General features: G+C 38.7%; 1 protein-coding gene across 1 annotated transcript in view; it reads left to right on the forward strand.

The window, feature by feature from the left end:
* Positions 1 to 1,030: 1,030 nt before the first annotated feature.
* The window catches only part of KPNA4 (karyopherin subunit alpha 4), a 60,091-nt gene continuing 41,530 nt past the window's right edge, over positions 1,031 to 19,591 (forward strand). Inside the window, exon 1 of the mRNA NM_001159316.1 lies at positions 1,031 to 1,099. Within this exon, the coding sequence (NP_001152788.1) occupies positions 1,031 to 1,099 (69 nt within the window). The remainder of the gene's footprint in view (positions 1,100 to 19,591) is intronic.

The following is a 19,591-nucleotide window of genomic DNA, read 5'->3' on the forward strand; positions in this document are numbered from 1 at the left end:
GATAAGTCCTAGCAACTAACCAACAACACAAGAATAACCACAGGATAAATCAGCGCTTCCCTAGTTCCCACCTGTTGCGGGACTTGGTCAGAGGGGATGAATCAGATTCCTCTAAAGCGTCCTTTTCCTTTTCCAGCCACTGACCCTCCCGCTTTCCGCTGCGACTCCGGAACGCAAGTCACTCTTTCCAGTCCAGCCCCCAAGGCCGGGCCCCCAGACAGCAGAGACCCCTGCCAGGGTAGGGAGCTCGATTGAGAATAGGGGGCTGTCCCGATCCGGGATGGAACCGAGGCGCAGATCTCCTGTAAAGCACCAGGAGCGCGTAAAGAATGCCCTAGGAGAGAAGACGCACCGAAGAAGAAAAGAACGTACTTTGACTGAGCTTCGGCCCGGGGACTCCAGACCTCTGGGGCGGGCCCTACAACCAGAACAAACCAACTCGTTCCCGGGCGTCTCCTTCCCCCTTCCCCATCCCGCCTTCCTTTAAGCCTCCTACTTCTCTTTCGCTTCCTCCCCCCTGCTCCGGGGGCACGTGGTCCCTCCCTGCTCTTCCTCGCCACAGCCCCTCCCCTCCAGGCCCATCCCGCGGCCCCTTCCTCCCAGAGTCTCCCGCTTCCCCTTTCCATTCGCTCTTCCGCCCCCGCTCTCCATCGTTCTTTCTGATTGGTCGCGCGCACCGGAGTCTGGTTGGCCAATCGGCGAGCGGGACTGGCGGCGATGGGCGTGGCCGCGGCGCCGGGGCCCTCAGATCGAGGCTGCCTCCCCCTCGCAGCCGGCAGCACATTCCGCCGCCGTTGCCGCCGCCCGGCTCCGCAGTTGTCTTCGCCGGAGCTGCGGTCGCGCTGGGGTTAGGGCGGGGGGGGACGGGCAGGGAGAGGCGAAGACCGCGGCGGAGGCAGGTGAGAGGAGGAAGGAAGCGGCGGGCACAGCAGCTCAGGCAGCGGCCCGGTTCCTGGGAGTGTCGGTGCGGCGTGGTGGTTGGGGCGGATCCCGCGGGGCCCGGGCGGGGGAAGGAGTCACCGGCCCGGCCATGGCGGACAACGAGAAACTGGACAACCAACGGCTCAAGAATTTCAAGAACAAAGGCCGCGACTTGGAGGTAAACTCGGGGACGCCGCCGGGATGAGGGCCGTGGGCCTCGGGTCGATCTCTGCCGGGACTCGGAGTGTGGGGAGTAGGGGCGGGAGCCGCCGCCGCCGCCGGGCCGCGGGGGAATGGCGCTGGGGGCCGGCCCGTCCGTGACGCGTGTGCTAACGCGCCGGGAAGTTTGTGTCGGGCCTGGTCCGCCTCCGCGGGGAGCGAGGTGCCGGGGTACGGCTGGCGCGGCCTAGGCCTGCCCCGCGGAGCCGGCCCGGCGCGGTTGCGAGGGGCTGGGCCTCGCGGCAGGGAGGCCGGGCGCGGCGAGTGTGGTGGAGGCGTGCGTGTGCCGCGCAGCCCCGGCCCGCCTGCGCCCCCAGCCTAGGAGCGGCGGCGGAGATTCCGGCTCTGGCTCCCGCATCGACGTCTGGGGCCGAGGGTGGGGAGGGAGGAGGGACTAGCGTGTGGCGACCGAGTGGGGCTCGGAAGTTCCTCAGCGAGGCCCGAGTCGTCTCCACTTAAAGGCACTTTCTCTGGTCTTTCCGACTCCCGCTTTACCCCTGCCTCCCCCCAATATCCAAACTACAGGAGTCAACTTCTCCGTTGAAAAAAAACACCCCCGGCGTGAGAGGCCTTCCTGGTGATGCTAACAGTGCCTTCCAGCGGCCTGTGTTTTACTGTGGATATAGCTGATGTGGATGAGCAAGATGTGGCTCACGGTGTGCGCTCTTCCTGGCAAAGGATAACCCTTATGTCAGCTTGTTCACAAATCTTTTTACCCCTTCCTGAGAGACCACCAGCTGCATTCTTATCTATAAAGTCCAAAGGGTTATTCAAAGCTGTCTTCCTCTAGTCTACAGTATCCTTTCCCTCCACCTGCCGGTGGTGGTGGTAATGGGGGATGGGGTGGGCTGCGGAATGGCACCATCACATTTTATTATTCTAAAAGGGTGAAAAAAACCCTTCATTATCTTAGATAACAGCTGCTTTTGAGGTTCTTAAGGTACATAAGGTGTGTGAGTTAAAACACCTATTAACAGATATATTAACAGATATAACACCTATAAACATTTTTGATAGACTTTTTCCCTTCAGTTTTACGAGTCTAGGTGAATAGGGGTTCTTTTGTTTGCCTTTTTTTTTTTTTAATTTTTAAATATTTCCATTCTGCATCTGAATCAAGAGTTTAGCTTTTAAAAGAAGGTGGTCTAGTAGTATTTTTTATTTTTTTGTACTTTTTTAAACTGAAATCTTCAAATTCCCATTATCTGTTCCTGAACTTTGAGCTTTTGCCTGATTGAGATAGTGACTATTTGGGGGGCTTTCCACAAAGCCATTTACTCTCCAAGGCAGTTAATGCTGTCTCAGTGAGTTTCCTAGTTTGAGGGACTTAAATACTATCTGGTTAATTCTGTCATTCTTTTAAGGTTAACATCAGGCATAATTTTTATAATACCTTTTTTTTTTTAATGAAAGAATTTTAACTTTATTGAGATGATTCACATGCTATTGAACGTGCCATTTAAATGTAGAATTTATGATTTTCATTGTTTAGTAGTGTAATGATGTGATGAAAAAAATTTTGACTTTTATGAATATTTAAAATGAGGGGGGAAAATCACAAATTACAAAACCTAAAAGCTTAAATATGGCAAAATTAGAAAATCTAGAGAAATATCAATTAAATGCTTGACAGTCCTTCAAATTTCTTTCCCTTCTACTTTTCTGGCTGCTTTTTATTTTTTATTTTTATTTTTTTTTTTCCCCCACCCCGCCTCCTTCCTCCCCCTCTGCTTTTTATTTTTTAAACAACTTCATTGCAATGTAATTCACATACTATACAGTTCACCCAAATTTTTGGTATTTTCACTTAGTTGTACAGCCATCAGCACAGTCAGTCTTAGAACGTTTTCATCACCCTCCAAAAGAAACCCAGACTCACTAACAGTCATTCTGTCTTTTTAGATTTACCTATTCTAAATATTTCATATAAATGGAATTATACAGTATGTGATCTTTTATGACTGGCTTCTTTCAGGTAGCATAATGTTTTCAAGGTTTATACGTATTGTAAAAATAATGTATTAGTGCTTTATTTCTTTTTATAGCTGACTATTCCAGTGTGTGCATATACTGCTTTTTGTTCGTTCATTCATCATTTGATGGATATTTGCATTGTTTCCACTTTTTAATGATTATGCATAATGTTGCTCTGAATATTCATCTACACATTTTTTGTGTAGACCTGCATTTTCATTTCTCTTTGGTTTTACATGTATGGTAACTTTATGTGTCACTTTCTGTGGAATTGCCAAGCTGTTTTTAGGTGATCCTTATTTTTTAAATTCATGTTCTCCCCTCACTGTGTATCTCTTATTATTTTAGTCAAAATAAGATTAAGGGCTGATTCTATATTAGAACCATATTTGCTATGTGATTTTTTTAAAATAGCTGTAAATACACATTAAGTAAAATGTTTTGAGAAGTTCATTTTGCCTTATGGGCATCCTTTGGTGACTTTGATAACTGTATGTGCATTAGGAATATGAGTGTTTTCATGTTTCCACCTAAAGAAATGGGATATGATTCTGAGAAAGTCATCCTTTCTCCTCACTTGTAATTTATCCTGTCACATATGCCTGCAATGAAATAAAAACATCTTTTGTTATCTTTGGAGAATATTAGAAGGCCTATGTGTGTATGTGCTTAGTCGCACAGTCGTGTCCAACTCTTTGTGACCCTATAGACTGTAGCCCGCCAGGCTCCTCTGTCCATGGGATTCTCCAGGCAAGAATACTAGAGTGGGTTGCCATGCCCTCCTCCAAGGTATCTTCCAACCCAGGGATGGAACTCAGGTCTCCTTCGTTGCAGGCGGATTCTTTACTGTCTGAGCCACCAGGGAAGCCCTAGAAGCCCTAGTGTGTGTATTTATTAATTATATACATGCCTGTGTCCCTCAAAATACTAATTATGCCCATTTCTTCCCCCTCAAATATGGTTAATTAAATATTTCATGTTCTTCTTTTCATACAAGTCTTCAAAATCTGGCCTTGTACACTTAACAGAATATCTCAGTTTGGACTAGCTCCATTTCAGCTGCAGCTGTGGCTACCTTATTGGACAGCACTGATATAGAGGAGAGCAAGTAGAGTGAGATAACTAGCATTTTTGGTTTGATCTAACATTGTTTGGTTCCAAATTATGGGTACGAAATCCTGGAATTTAGTTTAATATCTAACTTTGTGTGTGACTTTGGGAGAGTCAGTTAATCTTAAAGTTCTTTCATCTGTAAAATTAGAGGTACTTGACATCTACTTCCTATTGTGAAGATTAATAGGTTTAATGTTAGAAAGGTGCCTGGCAATTCTCTGAGTGTTTTATCACCTTCAGCTTTTCTTTTTAGGGGGAAGAAGGGGATTTAATAGGATTTAGTGGAATTGATTGTCTTGCTTCCTTATTTGCAGTTGGCTCCTTGTTTTTTCCTCCATGTGCATATATCTTACGTTGAACTTAAAATTTATGGGAACATTTTTAATGTAGAGCTATGAATTGCCCATTGAAAGATAGTTTGGGAACAGGGAATTAGTGACCCTTCTAAAGTAAGAATTTCTGTTAGAATTGAAGCTAATTATATGACCTTCAATCTGATATTCATTCCTATCATTTATTCTAGCATTCTGGCTCCTCCAAAATATGGTCATGCTAACTTCTTGAAAGATAACGGCATTAAAGCAGGTGTATGTCAATACCCGTTTAAAATAACTTATAGGAACTGTCAGATGGTATTCAAGGTGTGGCTTCTTTTATGTAGTGTGATGAAGGATCATCATTAGTTTGAGATAGTAACCATAGAGAGGGTATGCACAGTTTAACACAGGAAATGGGTAGTGACCAAATTTCAAATTAAAAAATGAGTCAGAATAAAGCAGACCAAGTTCATCTAGCTTAAGTTTTAAATGTAGAGAGGTAGAGGGGAAATTCTCTTGTAGACTTTCTAATAAACCTGCATAATTTTTATAGAAGTTCTGAGATTATCCAGGTTTGAATAGAGCATAAGTTTTGTTAGGTAAATAATTAGATTTTATAAAAACTGCTTTGAGAAAAACGATTACCCTAAAAATAAAAGAATATTAAAATACTACATAATTGGAAACTTATAATCGTCCACGCAACATGAAATATGAAGTCAGCTTGAACTTTAGGAAAAAATTACTTGGTTGGCAAGAGTTTAATAAATTGATCAGCTGTTTTGTTGTTTAGAAATGGCCTTGGTGATTTGTTAAACTGTACAGAGTGAAAGGCATTGTTAAGCTATTAAGTCTTGTTAACTTTTAGAGACTGACCTCTCTCATCACAAATCTTGGAACATATTTGCTATACTTAAAATAACCACTGTCTAATTTTTCATATAATAGTCCAGGCATGTGACAATAGGAAATATCTGATAGAAATATAGTTGGGAATTAAATAATTGTGCTTTCTGCCAGCTTTCCTAGTTTATAAGGCAACCAATTTCAGAATTGCTTCATTGGTAATTTTCTTAGAGATATCAAGATCTTTGTTTTTCATAGAGCCTAGTATGTCAGATGTGAATATAACAAGATTGGGAAGAGTTGTAGGAGTAATTTAGCTTTAAAAGAATGAAAATACTTTAGAAAAAAAATGTGTAGGTAATTTTTAAACATTGATCTCTTGTATCTGATAGTGGTTGTGGGTCCTTAAGGTATTTTTTAATGTTGCTGAAACAGCATTCATCTACTTGAGGCCTATAATAATGAAATGAGAGCTTGTCCAATCTAACCTTGAGTGATAATTGTGATACTCACAGGTTTAGTTTTAGAACAGAGGAGAAGTTTGATTAAAGGGAACTAACTTCTTCTTCAGCATCTGCTGTATATATACTTTTACTTGTATTCTCATTTCTCTCAATCATAGAAGTAGGGATTACTATTCATTATGTAAAGAAAACATTCTAGAGTTACATGACATAATAGCTTAACATTCAAGGGAATGACTTTAACGCAGATGTTTCAAAGTGAAATCTGTACTATTTGTATTATGTTTAGGACCTCTCTTTAGCTTCTCTCAGCCTTAATACAGATCTCAAAGTTGATTAAAGGGTAAATGGAAAGCACCTAGTATGGTCCATGGGGTATAATAGGCATTCAGTAAGGATATTTTGTTGTTGTTGTTTTTACCAGAGATATTTTTGGAAATTGTGTTTCATTTGTAGACTTTAAACTAGAGAGCACAATCCATTTACTTACTGTCCTTTCCATCTTAGTAAGACAGGTATGAAGAAGACTCCCCCTTCTACAGATCAAATGAAAACAATCTTTATATTGGCACCTACTAAATAAGGACAAAATATATGTGGTTGTAATGGCCTTAGTTCAGAAATTTTCAGAGCATTGGGTCTCAAGACCCATTTATGCAGTTAAAAATAAGGACCCTCAAAAAGCCTTATTTGCAGGTTTCTATCAACTTTTACCATTTTAGAAGTTAAACAAGTAAGAATTTTTAAAAATATTAATTCATAAAATAGCAATAATAGAGGAGTTTTATATAAACATAAATTTCCAGCCAAAGAGAACTGATTTTTCAAAACCCTCCAAAATTGGTGAGAAGAATGGCCATGTTTAACACTTTTCTTGAGTCTCTTTAATATTTGGCTTTAGAAAAGATAGGTGAATTCTCAATTTTTGTGATATACTCTTTTGGTTGAAGTATATGAAGAATTGCCAGCTTCACACAATAGGCAGTTGAAAAAGGGAAGAACACTTAATAATCTTTTTAGATAATTATAAAAATTACTTTGATATACCATATCATACCATATAAGCCCAAGCTCCATAGTTTCTTTAAAAAAGTTGAAAAAGGGAAGAACACTTAATAATCTTTTTAGATAATTATAAAAATTACTTTGATATACCATATCATACCATATAAGCCCAAGCTCCATAGTTTCTTTAAAAAGTTAGTTGCAGTATGGAATCTGAAATCACTTAGTAAACTTCTTACTCTTACGTTAAAATCCACTGGTCTGTCTTACCCTTGGACATTACTGATTTTGTAACATCGTGTGTTGGTCATTTGGAAAATACTAGTTCACTGAATTATGTAGATCTTCCAGATGCTGACACACTTGATTATACAGTAAAAATTCACAGGTAGCATCACCACATAAGTTCATCAGAAAAATCTTAAATATTGGAAGTCTGTCAAGCTCACAGTGGTAGATAGAAGTTTTCCAAAGTTCTTATCTTCACTTTAAAGCTCAAACTTTATCATTAGCAACGAATACTGTAAGTTGTTTTTCTTGAAGCTATAAGCTCACTTTGCTCATTTTTGTGAAAACATCTGCCAGATACTGAATAGCCATAATTTGTCTGTCAGTTGTTCTTTCAAGTAAAAATGATGTTCCATGAAAAAAGTGGCTAGTTCAATTAGCAACTCAAACAGTCCCACAAATACTTTTTCCTGAGACAGTCATCCTGCTGCAGGCGTATTCTGTAGAAATGGTTTGTGTGTGTTCCCCATTTTATCACAAAATTTTAGAAAGAAAAGGCTTTAAAAAAATTTTTTTAATAACAGTAACAATTTTTTTTACTGATGTATCAAGGACATTCTCAAGTGAGCTGCCTCTTTTCTTTTTAACTGAAATACAGTGATTGCTTTATCCACTGCAGTGCTGTACAGTGCAAATGTTAACTGAATAAAAACAACTATTAGTAGTAATTTAAGAAAATAGTTTTGCCCTTGTGGACCCTCTGAAAAGGTCTCACTGTCCCCACAGGGGCTTGTTGACCACACTTGGAGAATCATTGTCTTTGTGTATTGTAGGTTCTGTTATAGGTGATAGTCACTTTTAATTGATACAAGGCTCTTAAAAGGCTTTATATTATAGTATCACAGTTAAATAACATGGACTATGGAGTCATACCTTGATTTGAACCCTAGTTCCTCTGTTCAGTAGTTACAGAAGTTAACTTAGTATCTTTGCAGGCAGAGTGAATGGTGGCTCTATTTGTATCAACTTGCTTCATCATACATTACAACCAAATAACCCTCCTCCCCCAACTGTGTGTTCCCTGTCAGAGTAACATTTTGTTTGCAGTTCCTTTTGTACCACTGTGCACCATAATTCAAATCACATCACATGAATTGGAGAAGCCTTCTTTTTCCCTTCATTAGCACTCAAGTGAAAGCCTACTTTCTCCTGCATGCTTAACCAAATTGTCACAAAATTACTGATTTCTGACTTCATTTCTCTAATCCTGTGTTGTAAGTAGTTTTGTAAATACTTTATGTAGATTTTGTTAACTGATGGCCCACAAAACTAAATTGAACCAGAAAATAGCTCAAATTCACACCATTTGGTACACATAATGAAAAATGGCTTAAGGCCATAGTCATTTGCTGGTACTATAAGATTAGCTTGATTATAAAATGCTAAACTTTTCTTTTACTGTTTATGTATTATTAGGATAAAATTTGATTAACTATCACTTTTACCCTCAATTAATTTACATTCAATTAATGTAAATTAACATTTTCAATAATGGTGTGTTTTGACAAACCTGAAACTTTAATTAACAAAAGTCAGAATCCTAAGATAATGTGGTGTTTCATAATTTGGTGACAGACATTTTTAATATTAGAAAGCAAATTATGTTCTGCTTCAGTTTCCAGTTCTTTAAATGAAAACTTTAGTTGCCTGGTAACTACTCTTAATACTTGTTTAGTGTTTTTATGGCTGCACCACATGCGGAATCTTAGTTCCCCCACCAGGGGATGAACTCAAGCACCCTGCAGTGGAAGCGCAGTCTTAACCACTGGACCACCAGGGAACTACCTTGTTTTAGTTTTTATAGTATGTCTTTGTGTTTCCTTAAAGTAAATGTTACATAAATTTAGTTACAGTAATTATTTACCTGGTTGTATTAAATAACCCTACACTTTTTGCCACCCATCCTGCCTATTTTCCTGTTCCTCTTTAGCCACTTTGAGCTTTTCAGGTACAGGGGTAAAAAGCAAAATAAAGTTTTGAGATTTTTTTAATAATTACTCTAGGTTCTCTAGTAATTATTAAACCCTATATTTTCTGGCTTTCTTTAGAATAGTGACTTTAAATACCATAAACTTTTTCCATAATGTTGATATTAAAAGTTAGGTCTGATAGCTTTAGGCTGAAAAGGCTGGTTTTTTTAATATTCAGAGCGCAACTTGAATTAGTTTAAGCACAATGAGGGAATCTGGCTCTTAAAAACCAGGAAGTTCAGAGCTGTAGCTCACTTTGTAAGAGCTCTAATGAAAGTCTAGGGAAGGACTCTGATCAAGATTTGATTGCATGCTTGTACCTGAATTTAGTCACTGTGGGCAGAGGAATATGGCTTTGTAATTGGCCAGTACAAAGTCATGTGCCACAGACCAGGTGTGTGTGGGGGGGTGGCGGGGATTGATTGGAAAGGTGTTGGTGTGGTGGTTTCGTTGCTAAAGTTGTGTCTGACTCTTTGCAACCCCATGGACTGTAGCCCGCCAGGCTCCTCTGTCCATAGGATTTCTTGGCAAGAATACTAGAGTATTTCCTTCTCTAGAAAATACTGCCATTTCCTTCTCCAAGGGATCTTCCTGACTCCAGGATCAAACCTGCAGACCCGCATCTCCTACATTGCAGACACATTCTTTTACTGCTGAGCCACCAGGGAAGCCCCAATTGAACCACAGGTTTCCCTGAATCAGAGGCCTATCTGTTTCAAGGAAAAAGGAAGAAAAAGCCTATTGAAGATAAGTATAAAGCACTAACATACAGTATAGATGTAGAATGGTTTCTTATTTTGCCTTTGACTTTTATATAGAGATGTTCATTCACAGGTATAGCTACAGATTTGAGTTCATCTTTTTTTTTTACATAGATGTTTGTAAAAACTATTTGTAGTAGCCTCAAATTGGAAACATCTAAACATTCATTAGCAGGTTAATGGACAGTCTGTGGTATATACATACAATGGGTTAGCTCAGCAATAAAAACAAATGATTGATACAGGCAAAATGTGACTCTAAAAACTATCATACTGAATGAAATAAGCTGGACCAAAAAAGAATATACACTATAATTTTGACTTCATTTGTTGATCAACTATTTTCTTAAACATCTTATATCAGTGTTCACATTGTTTTCTCTTAATGTCTTGAATAATTTTTCTCAATTCCCTTTTGTTCCCCAGCTTTAAAATAGTAACAGTATTATCTTTAAATTATGAAAAAGCTTATTTAGGACCAATAAACAAATGCAGTGTATGATCAAGATCATTAATCATTAAGCTGAAAACCATAATGAGATACCACTTCCTACTAGTATAGCTGTAAGCAAAAAAATAAACCAGTGTTGGTGATGATGTAGAGAAAGTAGAACCCTCATACATGGCTAATGAGAATATAAAATGGTTCAGCTACTTTGGAATGCAGTTTGGCAGTTCCTCAAAAAGTTAAACAGTTAACATGTGACCCAGCAGTTCCACTCCTAGGTATAAACCCAAGAGAATTGAAAACAAGTGTCTGCACGAAAACTTGACCAAGAATGTTTGTAGTAGCATTATCTAAAATAGGCAAAACATGGAAACAACCCAAATATCCATCAACTCAAGAATTGATAAACAAAATGTGGTATATGCATACAGTGGAATATTATTCTACCATAAAAAGAATTTAACTACTGCTGCAGATTACTACATGGGTGAACCTTGAAAACATTATGGTACCTGAAAGAAGCCAATTAGAAAAAATCACATATTCTATAATTCCAATTATATGAAATGTCCAGGATAGGGAAATCCAAAGAGACCAAGTAGATTAGTAGTTGCCAAGGCCTGGGTTAAGAGGCAAATGGGAAATGGCTGCTAATAGGCATGGGGCTTTTTGTGGTGAAAATTATGATCTGGAATTAGATGGTGGTGATTGATGTGCAACTTTGTGGATATACTAAAAACCACTGAATTTTACATTTTGAATAGTAAATTGTGTCGTATGTGGTTTATATCCCAATAAAGTTGTAGCTTAATTAAGAGAAATAAGTAGGGATTACGGTAACTTTCTACTGCCTAAGGGTCACAGATAAACTGTTGGCAGCTCTTTTTCACTTAACTTCTTCATCTACTCTTCCCTGAATTGAATTCATTTGTTCAGCAAATATTTATTTAGTTTCTTTGTCTGAGGTTCTGTTGTAAGTGAGGCTTGAGCAATGAGTAACACAGGCTAAATTCCTCTTTTCATGGTTTTTGCATTCTAGCAGGTCACGATTTCTCAGAGCCCTGCTCTGAACTGACTCTGTGGGGATATTTAGCTACTGTGAGCTAATGTTGTAGATAGCTTATTTTTCTTTCCTAAACTCAAATTTATAATAAATAATATACCTCAGATTTGAAGAGAAACAACATCTTAAATGTTTGCCATTCAGTAACTCTTCCCTTGAGATTTGTGGAAAAGGTTGACTTCAAGAATGAGAAGACCTAGGATTGCATCTCATTAACTATATGCCATTAGGAAAGCTTTCTCATAATTTTTTTTTTAGCCTCAATTTCTGTAAAATTGAGGGAAATTAATGTAAAATTGATTCTGGAAAAGATTGAAGGCAGAAGGAGAAGAGTGTGACAGAGGATGAAATAGCTGTATGGCATCACCAATTCCATGAACATGAACTTGGGCAAACTCCAGGAGATGGTGAGGGACAGGGGGGCCCGGCATGCTGCAGTTCATGTGGTGGCAAAGAGTCAGACCCGACTAGCAACTGAACAACAAATTCTGTAAAATTAAAGTCTCACTTTAGTGGATACTTACTTTGATTAAGCTTTTAAGAATGCAAGGAACAGGGAATTCCTTGGCAATTTAATGGTTAGGACTTGATGCTTTCACTGCTGAGGGCCCGGGGTTCAGTCCCTGCTTGGGGAATTATGATTACATAAACCGCAAGGCACAGCCAAATAAAAAGAAAAAAAGCAAGGAACACCCTATTCAGACTATGTCAAATAAGCGTGAGGCATTAGGAAAATTAAGGAACCAGTGTTCACATTATCCAAGATTATTTCAGGTAGGAATGTCTTGGTAGGAATTCCTGGATCTTTGCTCTGCTGCTCTGCCAGCCACTAATTCAGCTGGTAAATTGTATTTTTCCTAGATTCCGACTCTTATAGTCTTTATGTAACTTTTGTGTTGAATTGCTCACAGAATCTGCTTGCACTAATAAGCTGTGTCCAAACTGAGGCAGATTGTTTTTACTGCTGGCCTGATTATGAATTGGCTTTTCCCCTTCATCTCCCGACCTGTCATGTGTGGGGTCAGGGAAAGTGGGTGTCACATAAGTAACATTCTTTGCTGATTTTGCAACAACATCCCTGGAAAGAAGTTTCTTTTAGATAATGTTTTTTAAGTTTGATACTAATTAATGTCACTCCATTCTTACTTTTCTGTTAACTTTCTCCTCACTATTAAAATCTTGGGCAAATCATTATTACCTTGTCATTATCTCATATTCACAGTGGTTGCCTTATTTCTGCTATTGCTCTTCTCTAATTCATAATAAACCAGCATGATTCTTTAAAAATAAATAAATCCAGTCACACTGCTCTACTTCAGTTGCATCCCACCACATTTAGCTTACAAACTCCTTACTGAGACCTTTAAGGCCTTGCTACATCTGGTGCTTGTCTCCTCCTTCTACCTCACTCAATTTATTATCTCCCCTTACTATTCTCTCATTCATCTTTTAATTTCTCTAACAGAATAATAGTCCTCTCTTCAGGCCTTTTACACATGCCTTTCTGTCAGAACGCCCTCCCCACTCCCTTCACCTGCTTGGTTATTTCTCATCTTTTGAATCTTCAATATCATTTACCTGAAGAGGCCATCCCTGAACAAGCTTGTTGAAAGTTAAATCCTTCTGTTGTTTTCCTTAAGAATATTTAGCATAATTTGTTAGTGTATTAACTCAGTGTTCATTTCTCCCTTCAGACTGTAAGCTCCCTGAGAGTATGTACCTTGTCTATTTTGTACACCACTCTCTTCTGAATTCTCATCACAGAGCCTGGCATATAAGCAGCACTTAAACAGTATTTCTGGGAATCAAATGAAATTTTAAAAACAAAAAGCCATGGACTCTGAAGTTAAACTCTGAAGGTTAAAATTAGCGACTAAATGAAAAATTTTTTTTCAAATCAAGTTAATTTTTTTCTCTTGGAATGGTAATGGCATGGTAATTGTAGAAGTTGGAATAGGAAAAATAAAATAATCCTCTATAACCTTGCTGCTATTATCTTTTGTGATGTTTTCTTTTTCTTGTGTACATTTTTCAAGTATATTTGGCCTTAATTTGGGTTTGTAGTTGGAATATAGCAAAGTTTTTCAGCCTTGGCACAGTTGGCATCTTCAGCCAGGTAATTCTTTGTTGTGGGAAACTTCCCATTGTAGAATATTTAGCAGTATCCCTTGCCTCTGTCCATTTGATGCCAGTAACATATCTATCTGTTCCCTCTCATCTGCAAGTTGTAAAAAATCAAAATTGTCTCCAGAAATAGCCATATGTCCCACAGGTGACAAAATCATCCTGGGTGAGAACCCCTGGAGCGTAGTCTTGTGGGTATAGAATTAACAAAACACCAAGAAGGAACAACCTGAAAAGGAAACTGAGAGGCATACCCATTTACAATAGCATTGAAAGGAATAAATTGCTTAGGAATAAAAGGAACCAATGAGAAGAAAAACTTTTACATGGGAAACTGTAAAATGTTGCTGAAAGAAATTAAAGAGGACACAAATAGAGACATAACTGTATTCATGAATTAAAAGACTTATTATTGTTAAATGTCAGTACTACCCAAAGTGATCTACAGATTTAATGCAATCTCTAGCAAAATCTAAATTGTGTTATTTGTAGAAAAATCCATCTTAAAATTTATATGGAATCTAATGGGCCTAAATAGCCAAAAATAATCTTGGGGAAAAAAAGAGATAAAGTTGGAGATGTCATATTTCTTGGTTTTAAAACTTAGTATTATACAAAACTACAGTAGTAAAAACTGTAGGATTTGCACAAAATCAGGCATATATACCAGTGGGATAGAATGGGGAGCCCTCAAATAACTCTTGCATATATGGGCACATGATTTTTGGTGAGAGTATCAAGAGCATTCAATGGACATTCAAAAGACAGGCTTTTCAACAAATGGTGCTGAGAAAATTTGATATCCACAAGCAAAAGAATGAAGTGGGACATTCACCTAACACCATATAAAAAAATTAACTCAGAATGTACCAAGGGCATAAATAAAAGACAAAACCATAAAACTGTTAGAAGAAAACATAGGACAAAGGCTTCATGACATGGATTTAGCAATAATTTCTTGGATATGACACCAAAGGCAGAGGTAACAAAAGAGAAAATAGATAAATTGGACTACATAAAACTTGAAGATTTCTGTACATAAAAGGACCTGGCCAACATAGTGAAAAGGCAGCTGGCAGAATGGGAGAAAATATTTGCATATCTAATATGTGATTAATATCTTGAATATATAAAGAATTCTTACAGCTCAATAATAAACCATTTTTAAATGGGCAAAGGATTTGAATAAACATTTCTCCAAGGAAAATAGATACAGATGGCAGGAAAGAATCCGTCTGCCAATTCAGGAGACGCAAGTTTGATCCCTGGGTCAAAGATCCCCTGGAGAAGAAAATGGCAACCCACTCCAATATTCTTGCATGGGAGATCCTATGGAAAGAGGACCCTGGTGGGCTACAGTCCATGGGGTCACAAAGAGAGTCAGACACGACTTAGCAACTGAACAACAGCATATGAGAAGATTCTCAGCGTTACTAGTTGTTGAGGAAGTGGAGATCAGAATCACAGTGGGAAAACCACCTCATGTTTAGAATGACTGCTTAAAAAACAAAATAACAAGTGTTGATGAAGATGTGGAGAAATTGGTACTCTAGTACACTGTTGGTAAGAATGCAAAATGGTTCAGCCACTGTGGAAAATGATATGCTGATTCCTCAAAAAATTAAAAATAGGGTTACCATATGACCCAGCAGTTCTACCTCTGAGTTAGGAATATACCCAAAAGAATTGGAAAAGACTTGAAAGAGATATCTGTACACTTGATATATATATTTGTACACTTAATATCTGTAGCAGCATTATTTATAGTAATCAAAACATAGAAGCAAACCATGTGTTGTTCAGTGGGTAAATGGACAAATAAAATGTGGTATACGCATACAATGAAATATTCTGACCTAAGAAGAAAGAAAATTCTGGTACATGCTACAATGCGGATAAAACTTAAGGCCATTATGTTCAGTCACAAAGAGCAAAAATTAATATAATTCCACTTATATTAGGTAAAAGGTGGAGAAGCTCTATACAGTCACCAAAAACAAGACCGGGAGCTGACTGGCTCAGATCATGAACTCCTTATTGCCAAATTCAGACTTAAATTGAAGAAAGTAGGGAAAACCACTAGACCATTCAGGTATGACCTAAATCAAATCCGTCACGATTACACAGTGGAAGTGACAAATAGATTTAAGGGACTAGATCTGATAGACGGAGTGCCTGATGACCTATGGACCAAGGTTCCTGACATTGTAGAGGAGACAGAGATCAAGACCATCCCCAAGAAAAAGAAATGCAAAAAAAAGCAAAATGGCTGTCTGGGAAGGCCTTACAAATAGCTGTGAAAAGAAGAGAAGTGAAAAGCAAAAGAGAAAAGGAAAGATATAAGCATCTGAATGCAGAGTTCCAAAGAATAGCAATAAGAGATAAGAAAGCCTTCCTCGGTGATCAGTCCAAAGAATTAGAGGAAAACTATAGAAAAGGAAAAACTGGAGATCTCTTCAAGAAAATTAGAGGTACCAAGGGAACATTTCATGCAAAGATGGGCTCAATAAAGGACAGAAATGGTATGGACTTCACAGAAGCAGAAGATATTAAGAAGAGGTGGCAAGAATACACAGAAGAACTGTACAAAAATGATCTTCATGGTCCAGATAATCATGATAGTGTGATCATTCACTTAGAGCCAGACATCCTGGAATGCAAAGTCAAGTGGGCCTTAGAAAGCATCACTATGAACAAAGCTAGTGGGGGTGATGGAATTCAAGTTGAGCTATTTCAAATCCTAAAAGATGATGCTGTGGAAGTGCTGTACTCAATATACCAGCAAATTTGGAAAATTCAGCAGGGGCCATAGGACTGGAAAGTGTCGGTTTTCCTTCCAATCCCAAAGAAAGGCAATGCCAAAGAATGTTCAAACTACCGCACAATTGCACTCATCTCACACGCTAGTAAAGTAACGTTCAAAATTCTCCAAGCCAGGCTTCAACAATACGTTAACTATGAATTTCCAGATGTTTAAGCTGGTTTTAGAAAAGGCAGAGGAACTAGAGATCAAACTGTCAACATCCGTTGGATCATCGAAAAAGCAAGAGTTCCAGAAAAACATCTGCTTTGTTGACTATGCCAAAGCCTTTGACTGTGTGGATCACAACAAACTGGAAAATTCTTCAAGAGATGGGAATACCAGACCTCTTGGCCTGCCTCTTGAGAAATCTGTATGCAAGTCAGGAATCAACAGCTAGAACCAGACATGAAACAACAGACTGGTTCCAAATCGGGAAAGGAGTACGTCAAGGCTGTATATTTTCACCCTGCTTATGTAACTTACATGGAGAGTACATAATGAGAAACGCTGGGCTGGATGAAGCACAAGCTGGAGTCAAGATTGCCGGGAGAAATATCAATAACCTCAGATATGCAGATGACACCATCCTTAATGGCAGAAAGCAAAGAAGAACTAAAGAGCTTCTTGATGAAAGGGAAAGAGAGTGGAAAAGGTGGCTTAAAACTCAGCATTCAGAAAACTGACATCATGGCATCTGGTCCCATCACTTCATGGCAAATAGATGGGGAAACAGTGTAAACAGTTACAGATTTTATTTTGGGGGTGCTCCAAAATCACTGCAGATGGTGACTGCAGCCATGAAATTAAAAGATGCTTGCTCCTTGGAAGAAAAGTTATGACCAACCCAGAGAGCATATTAAAAAGCAGAGACACTACTTTGCCAACAAAGGTCCATCTAGTCAAAGTTATGATTCTTCCAGTGGTCATATATGGATGTGAGAATTGGAGTGTAAAGAAAGCTGAAAGCTGAAGAATTGATGCTTTTCAACTGTGGTGTTGAAGAAGACTCTTGAGAGTCCCTTGAACTGCAAGGACATCCAACCAGTCCATCCTAAAGGAAATCAGTCCTGAATACTCATTGGAAGGATTGATGTTGAAGCTGAAACTCTAGTAATTTGGCCACATGATGTGAAGAACTGACTGATTTGAAAAGACCCTGGTGCTGGGAAAGATTGAAGGCAGGAGGAGAAGGGGACGACAGAGGATGAGATGATTGGATGGCATCACCGACTTGATGGACATGGGTTTGGGTAGACTCCAGGAGTTGGTGATGGACAGGGAGGCCTGGTGTGCTGCAGTCCACAGGGTCGCAAAGAGACTTGACACAGCTAAGCGACTGAAGTGAAGTGAACTGAATAATAGCAAAATTCATAGAAACAGAAAGTAACTTAATGGTTGCTGGGCCAAAAAGGAAATAGGGAATTGTTTAGTAGGTATGGAAAGAAAATGAAAGTCGCTCAGTCGTGTTTGACTCTGCGACTCCTTGGATTACACAGTCCATGGAATTCTCCAGGCCAGAATAGTGGAGTGGGTAGCCTTTCCCTTCTCCAGGGGATCTTCCCAACCCAGATATGGAGTTTTAATTTAAAAATGGGTATGATAGTAAATTTTATGTCATGTATATTGTAAGTTTAAAAGAAGAAAAGAAAAAACACTTGACAACAAATGTTAGGATGTCGAGCAGGGGGAACTCTCATTTATTTCTGGTGGGAATACAAATTGGTACAGTCACATTGAAAGACAGTTTGGCAGGGGGTCTTACAAAACTGAACATAACTCTTGCCATACAATTCATTAATCACACTGGTATTTATGCAAATGGAGGTAAGTAACTATGATACATCCAGACAGTGGAATATTACTCAGCATTAAGAAAAAATGTTCTACCAAGCTATGAAAAGACATGGAGGAAGCTTAAATATATACTATTAAATGAATGATGCCAGTCTAAAAGGATCACCTGTTGTATCACTCCAACTATGTTACATTCTGGAAAAGCCAAAACTGTAGAGACAATAAAAGATGAGTGTTTCCAGAGATTATAGGCAGAGTAGGACAGTGAAACTAATCTGTATGGTACTGTGATGATGCATGTGTGCTCAGTCACCTTAGACTGTGACCCTGTGGACCATAGCCCACCAGGCTCCTCTGTCCATGGGATTCTCCAGGTAAGGATACTGGAGTGAGTTGCCATTTTCTTCTCCAGGGGATCTTCCCGACCCAGGGGTCAAACCCGGGTCTCTTATTTTTCCTGCATAGGCAAGCAGGTTCTCAGCCCTAGCGCCACCTGAGTGGATACATGTTATTTTACATTTGCCAAAACTTGTAGAATGTGCCCTAATGTCAACTATGAATTTTGGGTGATAGTGATATGTCTTAGGTTCATCATTTGTAACTAAGGTGTCAACCTGGTTCAGGATGTTAATAGTGGAAGAAGGGCTAGGAATACATGAGAACTCTGAACTTTCTGTTTTTCTGTGGACTTGAAACTGCTCTAATGTTTATTTTTCAAAAAAGTATATATAGGGACTTCCTGACAGTCCAGTGCTTAAGAGTTTGCCTTCCAGTGCAGTGGGTGTGGGTTTGATCCCTGGTCTGGGAGCTAAGATCCCACATGCCTGAAGGCCAAGAAGCCAAAACATAAAACAGAAGCAGTGTTGTAACATTCAATAAAGATTTTTTAAAAGATCCACATCAAAAATATATTTTTAAAATGTATGTATGTCATGATATTATCCATATTAAAATGTTAAATATATAAAGCTTTAACAGATTTATTGATACACAGTCAAAACACCCATGAGAATTCAGGGAAATGGTTGTTTCTGGCAAGGCAAAAGGGAAGGGTAGAGTAGAGGGTTGAGGCTGGAGTGAGATTTTAGCAATATCTGTAACACTCTGAAATTTTTATTTCTTTAAAAAATGAAGCAAATAGAGCAAAATAGTGGCATTTATTGATACATGAGTGTTTTACAATTTTCTTTTTTTGTATATTTGACTTTTTTTAATAACTTCATTCTTATAGATAAAGTGACTAATTTGGGAATATATGTTAAAATATAGTCTACTTCATTGACTACAATGATAGAGGAGGAACTATTATTTACATAAATTTAGTCTTTTCCTGAAATACTGTTACCTACTCAGAAATGAGAATGCCTGCAGAGTGACTTCAGAGAATAAGAACGGGCTAGAGAGTGAGGTTTATTTTCATTTGAAGAAATCTGTTTTGTAGGTACCAGAGCTCACCTTTAAAAGTTCTGTAACTTATTCAC

The sequence above is a fragment of the Bos taurus genome, chromosome 1 (assembly GCF_002263795.3).
Source record: "Bos taurus isolate L1 Dominette 01449 registration number 42190680 breed Hereford chromosome 1, ARS-UCD2.0, whole genome shotgun sequence".
Taxonomy (NCBI): Eukaryota; Metazoa; Chordata; class Mammalia; order Artiodactyla; family Bovidae; genus Bos; species Bos taurus.